Below are 18264 nucleotides of genomic sequence, written 5' to 3'. Positions count from 1 at the left end.
ACTTCATCAGTTACCAATTCAGAGTGATCTTACTTTACCCCTCCACGGCATTTCTCACTGTTAATGATTTGGAAATAATTCCTAGGTATCATGTACTTTCATAAGAAATGCTTTGCTTGTAGTTCTTCAAGGAAAGGTTTTTTTGAAATTCAGTCATACTATTGAGACAGCTGAAAAACAGGAGTGACGTATATTGTCAGATGTCCAGTCAGCGTTGTGATTTCAGTGTTGTTTCTTAAAGTCAGGAGTGACAAAAGATGTTCACGCTAGGCTCAGTTTTGTCCCCTCGGCTCTCAACCTAAAGATGGCCGCCCTACCTTTTTCCTTTCCCATCCTTTTCCTGTTACTCATTTCTTGAAGAAACAGTCTTGTTTTTCTTCAGTTTCTGCTTCCCACTGCTCCACTTGATGTGTTACTAAACATGCTTCACTCTATCATGTGTTTGTGTAAATTGGCAGAGGCCTGTTGGGATTCAGGGCTAGTCTCCAAGAGCACACCACTTCCATTAGGAGATGGGGTTAACAGTAGTGTCCAGATGTCGTCTTTGAAATTTCATGGTTCTTGCTGATTATTCTCCTTACCCATAAATAGGTGATAACATGGCTGTCGTCTCCTTCCGCTAGTCTGTATTCACCTGCTCATTGGAATACTTTGGAACGATTTTGAAGCAGTCCCTGAACTTTGACAGAATGGCTTCCTTTGGGTGGAAGAGGAAGATTGGTGAGAAGGTGTCCAAGGCCACGTCCCAGCAGTTTGAAGCTGAAGCAGCTGATGAGAAGGATGCAGCCGAGAATGAGGATGGCAGCTGGGTTCATGCCAGCAAGCGGAGGAAGGAGACCCTCCAGGAAGGCTGTAAACAGAAGAGTAAACAGCTGAAGGATGAGGGGGCTAATCTGGCGGAAAATAAAAGGTATGCTTTTGGATTATTTTTTTTAATGGAGGACAGTTTACTTTTTTGGTTCATGGTCTCTGATGGAAGGAAGCGCTATTGTCTTAGGTAGGGTTTCTGTTGCTGGGATGACACACTGACCAAAAGCAACTTGGGGAGAACAGGGTTTATTTCTTCTTACTCTTCCATTAACAGTCTGTCACTGAGGAAAGTCAGGGCAGGAACTCAGGCAGGACCCTGGAGGCCGGAGCTGAAGCAGACTCCATGGAGGGGTGCTGCTTACTGGCTTGCTCCTCATGGCTTGCCCAGCCTGCTTTCTTATACCACCCAGGACCACCAGTCTAGGGGTGGCACCACCCATAGTGATCTGGGCCCTTCCGTATCAGACATTAATCAAGAAAATGTACCACAAGGCTTGGCCACAGGCCAGTCTGGTGGGGGCATTTTCTCAGTGAGGTTCCCTCTTCCGCAGTGATTCTTACTTGTGTCAAGTTGACATGAAACTAGTCAGCACAGCTATGTATTGTATAGATTCATGTTTTAAATGTCTGATTTCATTTTTAAAAAGAGATGTTTCGGAGTCACCTGCAGAGTTCCCATTTTCAAGGAAAATGAGTTTGTAATAGTCACATTAAGGTACACACGCTGCCTTTCCCTCCTTTGTTCTGCTAGGGGCATGTCAGTGAAGCGTAATACAGTGTGTTGCTCAGCAGGAAAAAAATTACTTAGTTATCCTTTTACTTTTTCTTTGCCTTTTTTTTTTTTTTGAGTCAGACTCTTGCTATATAGCTTAGGCTGAACTCAAACTCAATCCCCCTGACCCCCCTACTTCCACCCTACCCCCTCCCACACATCAATCTTGGCAGTGCTAGGATTACAGAGGTATGTGGCAGCCATACTGCTTGCCATTGACGTCTTGTGTACTTTTGTAAATGTGGTAGGTACTCAGGAACTTGATAATAGCATCTTTTATTCATAGCTCTTCCCTAGCTAAACCACGTATTTCCCATTTGTACCTGTTTCTCCCCCACCCCCACCCCCACATTGATTTCTTATTTTTTTCTCTTTCTTTTGCTTAGATATTTCAATGGGAATGAAAATTCCTTCACAAGTCAATGGAGAAAAGACAAATTGTCTCATAGAATATGTTTGGAAACAAGATTAGAAGAAAATAAAAATGGATCTTTATTAATAATGCCACATAAGAGACAGGCCCTTGAAAAACTTAAAGTCTAATCAAAAGGAAGATTATCTTTATTTTTGAGACAAGACTTCTATAACCCAGGTTGGCCTTGAACTTCTGACCCTCCTCCTGTCTCTACCTCCCAAGTGCTGTGATTGCAGGTGTGTGTCATTACATCTAGTTTTATCTGGTGCTGGCAATGCTAGTGAAGTGCTTTAAGAACTGAGCTGCACCCTCAGCCCAGTAAAGTCAAAATATAAAATAAAGGGGTGGGGATTTAGCTCAGTGGTAGAGCGCTTCCTAAGGCCCTGGGTTCGGTCCTCAGCTGCGGAAAAGGGAAAATATATATATATATATATATATATATATATATATATATATATATGAAGAATTTTTTTTTTTTTCAGTGTTTGAGACAGGATGACAGGTCTTACTTGTGGCCCAGGCTGGTTGGGGCTTGTAATCTTCTTGTTTCTCCCTCCTGAGGGTTGGGATTTTAGGCAGCTGCCAACATTCACTGTGCCATTATAACTTTTTACTGTGAAAAATGTTCTGTTTGTAGTAAAGTTGAGAGATTATTGCAACCCTATATTTTGTATGCCTAGCAAAACTTTTTATTATCATGTATTAACTATACATAATAATGGGTTTCATTATAACCTTGTCCTACATGTATATAATGTTGTGGTCATATTCATCCCCTGCTAGCCTCTCTTCCCCCCCACCCCCCACTCCTGATGATCTCCTTCCTTTTCCCAGGTTGTCTTTACACCCTGATGTCTCTGTTTGTTTGATGATGATAACCCAGTGAAATTCATTAGGGTTGCCTATAGGTGCATGGGGTAAGTGGTTATTTATAGGCATATGGTTACTGTAGTGGCTACACTCCTGAAGAAAATGTCTTTCCCTCCTCTAGCAACCACTGAGGACTTATTGATTCTTGGGGAAGTATGGCCTCATGAGCCCCCCCCCACTCATGTTTGATATTTGCTTTGCATGTGCGCGCTCTTCCCCCCCCCCCCCCCCCCCCCCCCCCCCCCCCCAGATAGAGAACCCAAGACAAACCAAAGTACAGCTATCAGTAAAGCCCAACTTGGTGAACTATGAGTTTTATTGGGGTTACTTAGAGGAAGATGAGTGAGAGATTCCTTATAGGAGCAAAGACAAAAATGACTCAAAGACAGCTACATTACCAAAGCCCACCCCTGCATGGGTGATGCCCACAAAGCTGGGAACCTGGAGCACATTTTACAGCCCACAGGCAGCTCAACAGCTTGGAGAATGTCTTTTCTAGGTGCCTAAGTTGGTTTAGGCAGCTCGGCTGGTTTCTGCTTCCAGGTTGCCGGTCTGGACTCAGTCTTCTTTTTGGTTTGTCTTATGTGAGTCTTTGCTGACTAGCTTGTCTGAGAGGGACTCTCAGCTTTTAGTGCTTACTCCGGCAGGAAGGGGCCTAGTGGATCTGGTCAGTTTCAGGGACTTCCTGAAGCTACTTTGAGTGGTTTACCTTCCTGCTTACAGTGCTTCCCTGCTGGATAGAATGTTTGAATCTTGGAGGAAACTGTGACTCAACAGTCATGGGTCCTGGCTTCTGCTTTTATCCTAGTATCGAGGAGGTAAAGATAGACAGCAAGATCCTTGGAGCTTGCTGGCCAGATCAGTGAAGTCCTAGTGCGAGACCCTATCCCAGAAGGTACATTAACTTGTGATGGAGGAACAGTATCTGTGCTTGAACCTGTGGCCTCCATAGGCATACACACACATGAGTATATACCCCCACATGAATATACACACATGGACTACACCCCAATACATACACATAAATTTAAAGAATTTAATTTTTTTCCTTTTTTGTTCTATGGATCAAATCTTAGTCATTTGTCCTTGGTGAAGAAAATACCTTAGAAAAGTTGGTGTTACAAATTTTTGATATAGTTTCACTTACTATGATTTTTATAGGATGTCTATGTGACCAGAAGGAGTAATATATAGTTTTATTTATTTATTTATTGGTCAGGGCCTTTTGCATGCTAAGCTTGTGCTGTACCCCTGAACTATCCCCTACCCCAGGAGTGGGATCTTTGATACAGAACGTTATTCATATCATTTGAAGATGTGATAAAGTTGGGCCTTTGTGCTGCTGACTGTATCATCCATGTGGTGTGAAAACTGGTCAATCTACCAGAGGCCACTCCCTTACAAAACTGACCCTCTTCCCAGCAGATGCTGGAAGTAGAGAGAGGTGACAAAGGTTGGGGACAGCTCAGTCACAAGTGCTTGTTGAATAATTCAGTTTGGGTCCACGTTCACACAGACAGACATGCATGCACAGCCACACACATGCATGTACATGTATGCGTACATGTGTCCCATCTCCTCTCTATATTCTGTCTGTCTTGAGCCTGTGCAGGTGTTAAGTATGCTGTCATGACTGCTGTGAGTTGGTACGTGCTGCCACTCTGCTGTGAGAAGGTGCTACTTCCTGTGGTCATCTACATGTCTTATACACTTCCTACTCCCTTTTCTGAAATGATCGTGGAGCCGTGTGGGGAGGCAGTGAGGTAGAGGAATGCTGTTGTCCTTTTTTTAAATTGTTGCTGCCTTTTAAGCCACAGCTGTCTGAATCAGCAACTGTAACTTCTCTACTACAAGCAGCATTAGGCCACAAGAGCCACAGAAAGCTACAAAGGGAACTTAATTAAATTTCTGTCCCTCTGAAGAACTCAAGATCCAAAGGTTAAGGTGGAATTCTGCTCTTCAGAGAGGCTGAATAGCAAGTTGCTCACCTCTTCTTGCTCATACCCTCTCCCTCTCTTCTCTCCTTCCAGTCCTTCCCTGCAGACTTTCTACCTCCCCCATCCATTTCCTCTCCCTTCCCTTCAGAAAAGTGCAGGCTTTCTATGTAGATCAGCCAGCCATGGCGTAGCAAGTTGCAGTCAGACCAGGCACCTCTTCTTCTATTAAGGCTGGACAGGGCAACCCATCAGGAGGAAAGGGTCCCAAGAGCAGCAACAGAGTCAGAGACAGCCCTGCTCCCTCTGCCAGGAGTCCCACAGAAAGACCAAGCCACACAGCTGCAACACATGTGCAGAGAGTCCAGATCCGTCCCATACAATTTCTCTGGTTGGTGGTTCAGTCTCCATGAGCCCATGTCAGTTGACTCTGTGTGTTTTCCTGTGGTGTCCTTGACCACTCTGGCTCCCCTAATCCTTCCTCCCCTCTTTCACAAGATTTCCCGAGGTCCACCTAATGTTTGGCTGTGGGTCTCTGCATCTGTTCCCATTAGTTTCTAGTTAAAGCCTCTGTGATGACAGACTAGGCATGATCTTGTCATGAATATACCAGAGTAGCATTAGGAATCATTTCATTGTTTTTCTTGTTTTCCAATCGTGTTTGGTTCTATTCTAGGTCTTTGGGCTGTCTAGCTTCTGGGTCCTGGCCCTCCAGGCATTGTCAAGGGTGGGCTTCCTCTCATGGTATGTGTCTCAAGCTGGACCAGTCATGGGTTGACCACTCCCATAATTTCTGTGTCATCTATGTCCCAGCATATATTGTAGGTCAGAGGTTATGTCGCTGCATTGAGGCCCCAGTCCCTCCACTGGAAGTCTTGCCTGGTTACAGGAGATGCCAGTCAGGCTCCATATCTCCCATTGCTAGGAGTCTTAGCAAGGTTCACCCTCATAGAGTCCTGGGAGTTTCCATTGCTCTAGGTTTCTAGCTCATCCCAGATTTATTGTGCAATTTGAATTTTCTCCTCATAGTATAAATGGTTCTTCATAACAGAAGACTAGTACTTTCCTGTCCACCCCCAAGGAAGTTTTGTGCTCTTAAGGTGGGCTATTTAATGTAATGGGTAAGAGTGGATTTTGAAGTCATTTTACCTCCATTCAGATCCTACCCTAATTATCATTTCTTCCTGTATAAATTTTGGGCAGGTCATTAGCTTCTCTGCCAATTTCTGGTTTCTTCATATATAAATGATGATACATGTCTTAAAGATTAATGAAATATTACAGAACAAGTCCATGTAAAGAGAATGTAGCATGTTATGTCACCTTAAATAAATTTGTGGTAGATAATCCGTATTAAGATTTTATGTTACCAGTTTATATCATGCAGTGCTAAACTTTTTAGAAGTCAGTTTCTCCAAATATTTATTTGTAGACTTATTTCTAACTAGGATTTGCCTTCCTAAGGTAAAAGGTATAGCTCCCAACATTTTAAAATTGTTATATAGTTTCAACCACTAGATGGTGATACTTGCATAGCAAAGTGGCTAACTTTTCTTCATTATTGTGGCATGAGTGTATATATGTGTGTGAAGGCCAAGTGTAATAGAATTTACTGTGAGCATTGTCAAGGGAAGCGAATGTGAGTATGTTCTCACCATGTGATGTGGATCCTGATCCCCAGCATCAGTGCGTTTCAAGCAGTGATTATGCTGCAGTCAGTGCAGTGTGAATATTTCCTCACTCTCATGGACTTTAGATGTATTCTATCTGTAGAGTAGTTGTCTTCTCTCTGTTGTAATGAGCACCAAATTCTCCTAAAGATCCCCTTTCCCACTTAGGCACTGGGATTCATCCCTTCTCCCCTTCGCAGGGACATGTTTCCTAAATATCTCCTGGTGTCTGTGTGTCATCGGTTCCTCCCTCTTATCCCTCCTCTTACTGGCATGCTTTAGGACAATGCCTATTTGACTCCACATGGTCTAACAGTTCTTGGCTCACTTTTGCTACAAACTCCTTTTTCTTTTTCACCATTCAAATTCTGTTCCCGTAAATTCACTGAAACAGTCACATATACATACTGTTGTATATATGTACTATTCTACAGACTGAGCAGGTTATATTATATGTATGTATGTGACAACAATGAAAAAAGAGGCCATAAACTTGAAAGAGAGCAAGGAGGGGTATATGGGAGTGTTTGGAAGATGGAAAAATAAATGATGTAATTATAATCTCAAGAATAAAAGAAAAAAGATTATCAGTGTTCCTAAGCTCATGATGGCCTCCGACTCTCTATGTAGTGAGGCTGGCCTTGAACTCTTGGTCCTTCTGCTGTCCCATCTTGAGTCTTGGGATTATAGGCATGTGCCATTATGCCTGACGATTGTTTTCTTTCCTTAAACTTGTGTACTTTTCTTCATTTAGTTTCTGGATGCTAGCAGTTATCAAATATGTGTGTCAGTGTTGTCCTCCCCTCTGAACCCCAGCCGTTTAAGTCTCGTGTACCTACTTGGATGTGGAAAACGTATCAAACTTCACAAAGCAGAACATCTGAGTTTTTACCTGAGCACATGCTGCTTTCCCGTAGAGGTGAAAGGCACTGGCATTTTCCCCAGTTACTTAAGCCCCTACCATGAGTCAGCTCTACTGGCTTACTCACTCTTTTAGAGCTGTTCTGCCCCACTTGCCTGTAAGCCACTGCTTGCCTGATAGCTCACTTGTTCCTGTAGCCATGCGTTTCTGGCTGCTGCTGTAGACTAGTAAGCCTTCATTTGTAATCTTGATAGAAAGGCCATCACCCCTTGACGTGGACCAGATGAGACTGACTTGGTGAAGTTCTGGAGAGAGTGGTGGAGGTTAAGGTTTTCTGTGACCATGGCTAAAGCCTATGGATTCTCCATCACACCTTTATTAAATCAACACTTCCAACCATAGCCTGTTAGGTTTTCTGTGGCCATGGCTAAAGCCTATGGATTCTCCATCACAACTACAATAAATCAACACTTCCAACCATAGCCTGTTAGGTTTTCCGTGGCCATGGCTAAAGCCTATGGATTCTCCATCACAACTACAATAAATCAACACTTCAACCATAGCCTGTTAGGTTTTCTATGACCATAGCTAAAGCCTATGAATTCTTCATCACAACTACAATAAATCAACACTTTGAGCCATAGCCGTTAGGGTTTTCTGTGATCATGGCTTGGCCTGCTTCTTTAATATCACTTTCCTTCTCCTTATAATCTAACCATACTGGTTTGACTTCCTGTCCTCTGAACATAGAGTGCTTAGTCCTGTCTTGGGCTCTTGCCTTTGTCCGAATGGTTTTCAGATGGTTGTCCTCTCTTGTCATTTCAGGTCTCAGCTCATACGCATTCCTATGAAGAATCTTTGTTCACCCATTGTCCCATTGTGAGAAGACACTTGGTTATTACCTGTCACATCCTTCTTTAAATCATTTTTAAATCAAATTTACATTTGAACCTTGTCTTTCCATGTTCACTTCGCCCCATATAGTTAATACTTTAGAAAGTTCTAGAAAAATAGTAGAGTCGCTTTATATCTTGTTGAATGCAGCATTCTCAGTATCTAGAATGTTACCTTGCCCAGAGAAAATGACCTATAAATATTTATTAAATATGTCATTAACTAAATAGCTCATTAGATTTGAGCAGTTGTAAATTAGAAATGTAATTGGGAGCACAGTAACTAAGAGCTGTGACGTTTCCATCTGGTGAGTGAGCATGCTATCTAACTTATTTGGCTTGGTCACCAGCTGCTCTTCGATTCATTGTGGGGCATTATCTCACCCTGCCCTGTGTAATCCCTGAGCTATTCACTTTGCTTCCTTCCTTGTGCTGGTTTAGTTCCATGCTCTTAAGGCTGCCTTTAAACTGGCTGAATCAGACTTTGGTCATTTATTAACCACAGTGACTTTAAACCAAGTTTTTATCTTTTAATGTTTCCTATCCAACAGCTGCAATAGGGCTGTGTCTTTTCAGTCTGTTCCAGACTGAAGTTGAATTAGGAGATAGGCTACAGGAGTTGGGAGAGACCATTGATTGACGTGTTAGGTGCCAAGTTTCCTATGATTCCCGAACAGAGGAACTAAGTGGTGCCACCGTTGACCTGTAGGGCAGGGAAATGAACCAGAGTGGGAGAAGAGAGGAAGGGAGTCCAGCAGTCTATCAGGGTGACTTGCTCTGCCTTGCTTGCTTCCCTTTAACCACTGGCTCATCTGCTCCTTAAATGTTTGTGTACTTAGGCAAGAAAGGCCTCAGCTGGGAGCATCGATTGTATTTTCAAAATAGAAGTGCTGGGTGAGGAGAAGACATGCTTTTCTTTTCCCTTTGCCTTTTGTATTTCATACCAGTTGGTGGGAGGTGTGTTTGCATGTGTGCATGTCTTTATGTGTATGCATGCATGCATATCTGCCTGATGCAAAGAGTAAGTAGGAGTTGTGGTCAGTGTTCTCTTGAGTTTCTTAATTTATCTTGCTCTTTGTATGTGGACAGCTTGCTTGGAAGGTGATAGGGTAAGCCATCTTCTTTCTCTGCAGTAGGTCAGTGACACTTTGGACAGGACAGCCCTTTGTAGTACAGGGTTGCTGTTTTCCTTACAGGTTCTTAACATCCCTGCCTCTGTGCAGCTCCTTCCACTAATTCCTTAAACTCATAGTGACAGTTGAAAATGTCTCTGTGAATTCCCATAAATGACATCTGCTGTGCTGTAATAACTGCCTCTAGTTTATTCAGGCAGAGAGTAGAATGTGAGGGAAAAAGGACATTTGGCTAACATGACAAACTTTCGTCAGTAGCCAGGCCAGGCAGAAATTGGTAAGCAAACCATCGCTTGTTTTTGAAAGGAAAATGTCTGTCTTATTCTGACAGAGTCCTGGTCATTTGCTCACATCGTGTCTGTGGCTGATTTTGTGACGCAATGGTAGAAGTAAGTAGTTGTGACAGAAAGTGTACTGCTCTTACGAAGTCTGAACTGTTTGTTAGATGGGGCTGTCGCCATGGCATCCCTTGCTCTAGAGACCAAGTCCCTCCAAGGGGCTTAAAGCTGGAAAGATGTTTGGAACCTTACACATCTGAGAACTAAGGCCTCTCTGATGTACCCAGAAGTCCCTGCCCTCCTTTCCTGTCTCTCTGTTCCTTTCTCCTTTCCTGCACTTCCCTCTTCTTGGTTCTTTTTATCCCTACTCACAACTCTCTAGTCTTAGGATTTCTTATAATTTCTGTTACTGAAATGATGAGATGGAATAAGAAAGAATTAAAATTGCTTCTTTTGTTTCAGGGAATAACTTGTTTTTACCACCCCCTACCCAGATATTACTTCCTGTCCTCTGTTAGCATGTGTCTCATGCGTCTCTCTCCTTTCAAAAGTCTCATGGGGCAGGTAGGACAATTGGGGTAGATAGAAACTGTGATATTAGTGTCTTCTAAGTGCTCAGAAATTTTCTGTGGGCTTAAAAGAATTAAAAAAAAAACAACCCACACAATTAAGCAACAAAAACCAAAGCGAAAAAAGACCTATTCAGGTCAGATGTAGTGGCACAGTCAGGAGGAAGCGGCAGGCAGACTTTGAGTTCAAGGCCAGCTTGGTCTACAAAAGTGAGTTCCAAGTCAGCCAGGGTTACACAGTGACTCAAAACACCACCACCCCTAAAAAACAAACAAACAAACAAACAAAAAAACTCCAAAAAAAAAAAAAAAAACCAACCAAACCTACTCTGATTTCCAAGTTAATAAAAAAAAAGTATAAAGAAGGACTAGAGAACAAGTGAGTGAGAGACATTGTTGAAGTAGTTGTGGAGGGCACTGTGGGGCTTGTAAGAGCTACCTACCTTACATACTAGCCTTGCACAGAACTTTTAACAGACACAGAAACAGTTCAGATTTCCAAATTATTCTATAAAGAGAAATTAGCATAGTGCTATGACCAGTATTCACCAAAATATTTTTGAAAAGCATTCAGTTTTATTTGTTTACTTACTGTACATGTGCATTGTGGGCACATTCCATTGTTCACATGTAGAGGTCGGAGGGGAACTTGTGGGGACTTGGTTCTTCCTTTTCCCCAGGTAGACTGAACTCTGGCCATGAGGTTTGGGGAAAGCACCTTCATTGCAGAGCCGTCTTGGCGGCAACGTTCCTAGAATAAATTTGACTAGGGCTTTCCTGAGGAAAAAGGGGTTGGCTTTATTCTGGGGAGGGAATGAACTCCATTTGTGCTTTTCCCTTTGCATACTTTGCGATTTCATCATTAAAAGAGGACAGGACAACGTGCTATGATCATGCAGTTTATCTTCCATATTTTATTTAGTCAAAATCATTCTGTGATATCGATACTAATTTCTGACATTTATGTGTATGAAGTAAATGAAAATGTAGGTAGTGAATATATTTAATTATCCCCTCTGTCAGAAGTCAAACTTGGAAGATTAAAACTGTGACTTCTTACATGTTTCAGAAAAATGCATCTCTAGTACTCTTACAGAGAATAATAGAACTGTATGGTTGTGGTTAGTACAGTAAAACTCAAGAAGTTTCTTGCACTGGGTAGGAGTTGTGCCATTGTTGAAATGTGCTTTGGAAAATGACCTTCATACAGTGTTGTGTACACTTTCATGCAATGTCTGCTCCTTCTTACTGTCCACAGTTCATCTGCCGCAGGTGGTTTGGTCCTGTCCATACTTAATCAGAAACATCTGAAGGCATATTCATCCATTTGTGTAAATAAGCAGCTTAATTACTGGAGGTGGACTTATGATTTAATCCCCTCTAACTGTATAATTTCAGTAAGTGATACCGGCTGGAACTCTGAGCAGTTTCAGGTTTATTTTAAGGCATACTTATACCTTTTCTTTGCCTGGTAAGACCATCCTAGACCTCTTTTAGTCTGAGTACCATCTCTGATCCAGTTTCTGGTCTCCTATATATGACTGTCTTATCTGTGTATTAAATTTACCGACTTACTAAAATGTATTTTATTATTTTTAAACAATATTTTAAATTTTTGAAAGTTCACATATTATACAATGTATCATATCCTTCCACTACTTCCACCCTCCAACTGCCCCAGGTCATTCCACTCCCTTCCACTAAATGTATTTTAACTGCAGAGTCAATCCTTGCTGGTGGGTGAGCACAGAGGGGCAAAACCAGTGAGTCCTCTGATAAGTATCTTCTCAGCTGAGGTCTAACAAGGCTGTGGTCTACCAGTGTTCCGGTTGTCATCCCTGTAATTGCTGTCCTCTTTGTGGTTTAGCACCATTGTCCATAGTGTGTTGTTTAGAGTCGCCATAGATGTAGTGCCGGAGTGCTGCATTAAAGAGGTTTATTGGATATTATAGAAACAAGACATTTAAGTGGAGGATCAGGGTCAGGGTTAAGAAGTGAAGAATGCTTGAGAAGGTTTACAGGAGGAAAGAGCACCAAGGCATGAGAACAGGCAGAGCCTTGCTTCAGGGCATCCGCTCAGGTCTTCATGTGTGTGGAAGGTTCTTTAGCAAACAAGCTGTCTCCCAGCTCTAGAAAACACTTTGGTAATGAGGAATTATTCTGTGCTAATCTTGACTTAAAATTTAAGCGCTTGATACTTTATTTCTTACTCTGCTGAGGATTCTTAGTGGATTAACATAAATGTCCCAATTTTATAGTACGCCTGTAAATGTTTGAAAGTATTAATTAATACCAGTGTCAGTGCAACACTAAGACTAAATATCATTTTAGTGCTATTTTTAAATTTCATTTTTTCTCCTGAATAATATCAAATATATTCACAAATAATTATGTCTGCTCTTGCATTCTCTACTTAGAATATTTTTTTCTCCGAATTTTCATATGGTAAGCTGATTTTTATCTTCAGCAATGACCCAAATAATACCATTTCAGCAGGCCTTTTCTAACTACTGAGACAGTGTGGGTGGATTTCCCCTCTTACTTTTAGTCTTCTTTTTTTTTTTTTTTTTTTTTTGGTTTTTTGAGACAGAATTTCTCTGTATAGTTTTAGAGCTGTCCTGGATCTCGCTCTGTAGACCAGGCTGGCCTTGAACTCAGAGAGATCCACCTGGCTCTGCTTCTTGAGTGCTGGGATTAAAGGTGTGTACCACCACCACCCAGCTCTACTTTTAGTCTTCTGTTCTCTACCTTTTCTTTACAGCAGTTGTATTTATTCAATTATTCATTTGATGCCTGTTTTTTTTAAAAATTTTTTTTTATTAGAGTGTAAGCTCTGTGAAAGTAGACATTTCATCTCCTTCTTCATTGCTTTATGCCCTGCCTGTAGCCCCTAGGTTGTGTTGAATATACACTTGACTGACTGTGTGAATGTGGGACCACATCATTCTGCTCTGATGATGTTCTTAGCAGGATGCAACGTACTTTGCTAGAAAATTCTGAAAACTGATTTGATCAGAAGTTAGAGAAGTAATGTGTTTGGTAGAAACGTGACTAAGATTTGAATGCACTGCTGAGTTTGTTGAACTAGTCAGTTAATCGTATCTAGGGTATATGGGCAGGGCATTTTGTGATATGCTGGAATCAAAGACAGAAGTCTAGGGCATTCATAGTATGGTTATCTGGGGAAAGAGAAGTTCAGGCAGAGGGAACAACAAAAATGCCCTGCAGTAGATGTATGCAGATGTACCAGAGGAGTAACAAAGAGTGTGACCAAAGTATGATCAAAGCATATCATGGAAAGGGGCCAGGGTCAGAGGGAAGGTTAGAGACAGAAAAGCTAGCCAGGCTTTGTAGGCCTCTGTAGATCCTGTTAAGGACTTGGACATTGCCTTAGTCACTGTTCTATTGCTGTGCAGAGACACCACGACCAACACAACTCTAGTAAGAGAAAGCATTTAATTGGGGGCTTGCTTACAACATCAGAGGTTTAGTTCATTATCATCATGTCAGGGAGTGTGGTGACGTGCAGGCAGGTGCTGGAGCAGTAGGAGAGAGAGAGAGAGAGAGAGAGAGAGAGAGAGAGAGAGAGAGAGAGAGAGAGAGAGAGAGAGAGAGAGAGAGAAAGAGAGAGAGAGAGAGAACACAAGCCTTCCTAATCTTTCTAATCTTTTCACATAGTGACACTCTCTGCTGACTAAGCATCCAAATATAGGAGTCTTTGGGGGCCATTTTTATCCAGAGCACCACAGGCATTTATTCTCAGTAAGTTTGAGAACTATCAGTTTACTGTTGAGTTTCTCTGCTGTGCCCTACTGCTGCTTAATTTCTATATTTTTTCACTTTGCTCCTACACAGAGTTTCCATTCTCCAGTTTCCTATTTTCAGATTCCACAAAGAATCTAATAGGCTTATGCCAGTTGGACCAGGCTGTAGAAATTATACATAGTTAACTGGGATTGGTTTATTTGGATTACATATTTTCTTTTTTTTTTTGTTCCAGTTAGCTATGGCTTGAGTAGGAAAACTTGTGGTCACCTTGCCTTGAAAAAAGGAGTGGTTAAAACCCAGGTTTTGATATCTACCAATAAAAGTACTATTGAGTAGCTGTGTGTGTGTGTGTGTGTGTGTGTGTGTGTGTGTGTGTGTGTGTGTAGAGGTGTAACTTTATAATATTCTAGAATGCTATAAAGAGAATCATTTTGTGGTCTAAAGGCATGCAGAAATGTTTCTTATGCGTATGAGAAGTACAATACATTAAAAACCCCAATGTGTGATTTATTGCTGATAAAGGCAGAGCTAGGGAAAATACCCAGAACTGTGATGGCACATCATAAAGCTGGGTAGAACCAGTAGGTTGCCCATCCTTCTGTACAGCCCCACAGCCATGTTCATGTGGGCAGCACTGCTGGGACTGAATGGTTATGAAGAAGAGGAAGAGGAAAAATTGGGAGGGGCCATGTTAGGGGGTAAGGAGGTGCTGGAAGAGGGCAAAGGGGGGCACATGATCATATTTTATTGTATACATGGAAGAAATTCTCAATTAAAAAAGAAAACATAGTAAATGTGATATTTACAAAGGATAAAACTGAGGTGAATAATGAAATAGTTTGAGTAATGAGTAAGAATGGCTACAGTGTTTTCATATTATTAAGAAGTAATTCCTAAAGTTTGAGTAGCCTTTCACCTAGAATTAAACAGTGTTCAGGTAGATGTGTTTTCATCAGGAAATTCTATGAGTTAAAAGCTATGAAGGAACTGGGCTTGGTGGTACACACCTTTAATTCTAGTATTCAGGAGGCAGAGGCAGATGAGTCTCTGTGAGTTGGAGGCTAGCTTGGTCTATGTAGTAAGTTCTAGGCCAGTCAGGGCTACATAGAACCTGTCTTAAAAGCCCCTCAACGCTTAAAAAAAAGGGGGGGGCTCTAATAGTGTTTAGGCTTACATATTTAGGTGTGATTTGGCTGGAAGTTGCCACCTGCTCTAAGTTGAACATTTAAGTCTTAGTTAAGTTTCAAGCACCACAACTAAGTTGTCCATTATAACTGTGAGTCGACTGCCACACCTTTTGTTGGGAGGCTCCACTGGTCAGAGGTTGCAGTCTACCATAGCTTAGCGGCTCTCCCTGGGCTCAGCACAATATGGAGGACTCTCTCCCGTACCCAAGCACTTCCTGCTCTCTACCTAGCCCTATCTGGAGGATGTCTCTAGGCCTGGATGCCTGACTTATCTCAAGGATGACTCTTGACACAGTTTCCTGCAAATACTCTTCCCCTGCTGCCCACATGGTAATTAAGTAACAGGTTCTAGCTGTTTTCACAGGGACATGCTGCCACTAATCCAGCTATATGACAGGAGCATGCCACCTAATGCAAATTAGGGTTTACCCCAGCTAACAGTCCTATATATCTCCTGTACTCAGGAATAAACTTGAGCTGATTCACTGAAGCTGTCTCCCAGAGAGCTATGTCAGCTGTGTTCATAGGCTGCATCCAAAGCTTTCTGTCAAAGCTTCTGCCCCTTTGTCCTTGTGGACTGGTGGCCAATGGACCCCAAGGAAAAAGGAGATTCCACAGCCTTTAATGACTATAAAGGCAAACTCTGTAAAGCCACCCCTCTGTGTACTCTGCTTTGTCAGGTTGGTGTGAGTCTTAACCTGGAGCTTGCCAGTTGCCTAGACTGGCCACTAAGTCCAAGGGCTCCTCCTGTCTTCCCTCACAGTGCTGATAGGACAGCTTTGCTGCTCTGCTGCCTTGTATGTGGAACTGAGCTCTGGTCCTCATGCTTTGGCAGCACACACTTTACTGATAGGGCCGTATCCCCCAGCCTCTGGTTTGGATCTTTATATACAGTATACTTTGCTTAATATAGTGGACGTGTTCTGAGATAGGTTTCACTAGGCAGCTTCCTTGTGTGAACACTGTAGAGTTTACTTACAAAAACTTGAAGGCCACTCAAAAAGGATGCCTAATGATGAAGTTGTGAGGCCTAGGATCCAGTTGTGGCTTAGCATTAGGCTCTGCTGTTACAGTAGGCCTTCAAATCCTACTTCACCCTTGTAACTGCAGCATTGTCTACCTTTGACAAGTTAGCTTCCCTTTTAATCTTCAGCACCCTCACTTATAAAATGGAGATAATAGTTAATGCCACCAGGGGTTCTGGTGAGGGTAAAGTAAAATAATGAATGTAAAGTAACTGGCATCATAGTCAGTGCTCAGTGACTGTTAGCCTTTGGTAATGCATAATTAACAAATCACTTGCCTCTTCCAATCAGTATAATGTGCAAATGAGAAATATATTTAAGGCCCATGTAATAATTACATGGCCTGTAGTATAAATAAAAATAATTAGACTAAAAAAGTAAAAAACCTGGATGGTTCAGGTCAGTCTCTTGCTGTGGCTTTTGATACAGTCCAGAGACTCAGTGAGAATGAAGGGTATGCAGTTTTGCTTTTGGTGTAATGTACAATGATCTGTACAGTAATCTTGTTCTCCTAAGCTCCCTAAATAAAAAGTATGTGAGGTAGGTGGGGGTTGACCCAGTTTGGAAGAATGCCTACTGAATAAGCATAGGGACCTTAGTCCAGGTCTCCAGCCCTCACGTAAAGACTGGACATGGCAATGTGTACCTGTAATCCCAGCATTGCTGGGTGGGAGATAGAGGATCCCCAGACCTCACTGGCCAGCTAACCTGACAGAAGCTAGGTGTCTCAGTCCTGGAAAGGACCTATCTCAAGTGAAGAAAGCAGAGAGCAGTAAAGGAGGACACCTTCCTATGGCCTCCACACATCTGTCAGCATGTGCATACACCTCTCTCTCTCTCTATATAATATATATTATATATAAGTATATAATATATATCACATATATAAATAACAGTTATTTACCATCAAGTGTTATGTCTTGTACATACAGAACACATACTGGGGAAATGAAGGGTCTAGAAAACAAGAAACAAAAAGAGAAGATAGTACATGCTAATACTGGCTGTGACATAGATTGTCAGTGATCACAGCCCTGGGGTTGCAGACATGTTCAGGTACTTGGAAATAGGAACAGTGCTCATTAGCATTGCCTAGGCAGTAGGAAGGTAGCGCCACATTGGCAGGAGTGTGCAGAGACTCCTCTTGTCTCACATCCTAGTGGGAAAGGACAAGGGCAGAAAGACAGGAAGTAGGGCTGTCTACTTTGTTTTAGGTTAGCCCCTAGTGATCTATTTTCCACTGAGGCTCTACCTCTTTTTTTTTTTTCTTTTAAATGCTGAATGCTGTTTATTGAAGGAGGGAGGAGGTCTTAAATACACGCTTACAGCACAATGGGAGAACCCCGGAGGGCAGAAGTTCACTATTGATGTTTTACAATCTTGTATCTAAGCTGCTAATGCCTATTATGCAGGATACACATACAAGGAACTTCCCTTAAGCATTCAGGAGGGTGGAACCCGGCAGGGAATTAGCATAGGGAGGATATCAAGGTCAAGGTCAGCAAGCAAGGCAACAGTTACCCAAAACAGGGCCAGGGCCCTACAAGTCCCCCTTTTACTAATAAATGAGCTTCTGACTTAGGTTGTGTAGGATGTCAGCAGGTCACCTTACCTGTCATGGAGACGCCTGCCCAGGCCACGCTCTGTCTTAGGTTGGCGAGCGCCCATAGACATTACCCGTCTCTGAATACTCATTATCATGCAGGCTCAATCGTGTGTGAGCTGCAGAGTTAACTGCTGCCAAAGATCTCAGAGTGGCACTGGGCTTGCAATCTGTGTGTTCGACACAGAAAAGACCAACAGAATCCTAACCCACCCATAGCCAGTAGGCTAAAGACAACTGGAGGCTCTACCTCTTAAAGGTTGCACAACTTTTTCAAACAGTGCCACTATCTGGACCAAGTGTTCATGCATATACCTTTAAGGGACATGACACACTCAAACCACCACATAATAGAAGTTGTCTGCATATTATTTTGGGTGCATTTCACCCATCTCTTAAGTTTGCCATATATTTATAGTTATGAACAAAAATAAATAATTGTTCTTTCCATGACCAAAAGCAATTTGGGGAGGAA

The 18264-nt window shown here is 42.2% G+C and overlaps 1 protein-coding gene across 2 annotated transcripts in view; it reads left to right on the top strand.

The window, feature by feature from the left end:
• Ttc33 (tetratricopeptide repeat domain 33) overlaps positions 1 to 18264 on the top strand; it is a 36277-nt gene that overhangs the window by 2661 nt on the left and 15352 nt on the right. Inside the window, exon 2 of one of the 2 annotated variants that reach the window (XM_028875589.2) lies at positions 624 to 910. In XM_028875589.2, the coding sequence (XP_028731422.1) occupies positions 690 to 910 (221 nt within the window). In that variant the 5' untranslated portion in view covers positions 624 to 689. Of the gene's footprint in view, positions 1 to 591; positions 911 to 18264 lie in introns of both variants that reach the window. The other variant, XM_028875590.2, reaches the window with a different exon arrangement.

This window comes from Peromyscus leucopus, chromosome 11 (assembly GCF_004664715.2).
Source record: "Peromyscus leucopus breed LL Stock chromosome 11, UCI_PerLeu_2.1, whole genome shotgun sequence".
In the NCBI taxonomy this organism is placed as follows: Eukaryota; Metazoa; Chordata; class Mammalia; order Rodentia; family Cricetidae; genus Peromyscus; species Peromyscus leucopus.
Note: the sequence above shows the minus strand (reverse complement) of the source record. Positions and strands in the feature narration are given on the sequence as shown.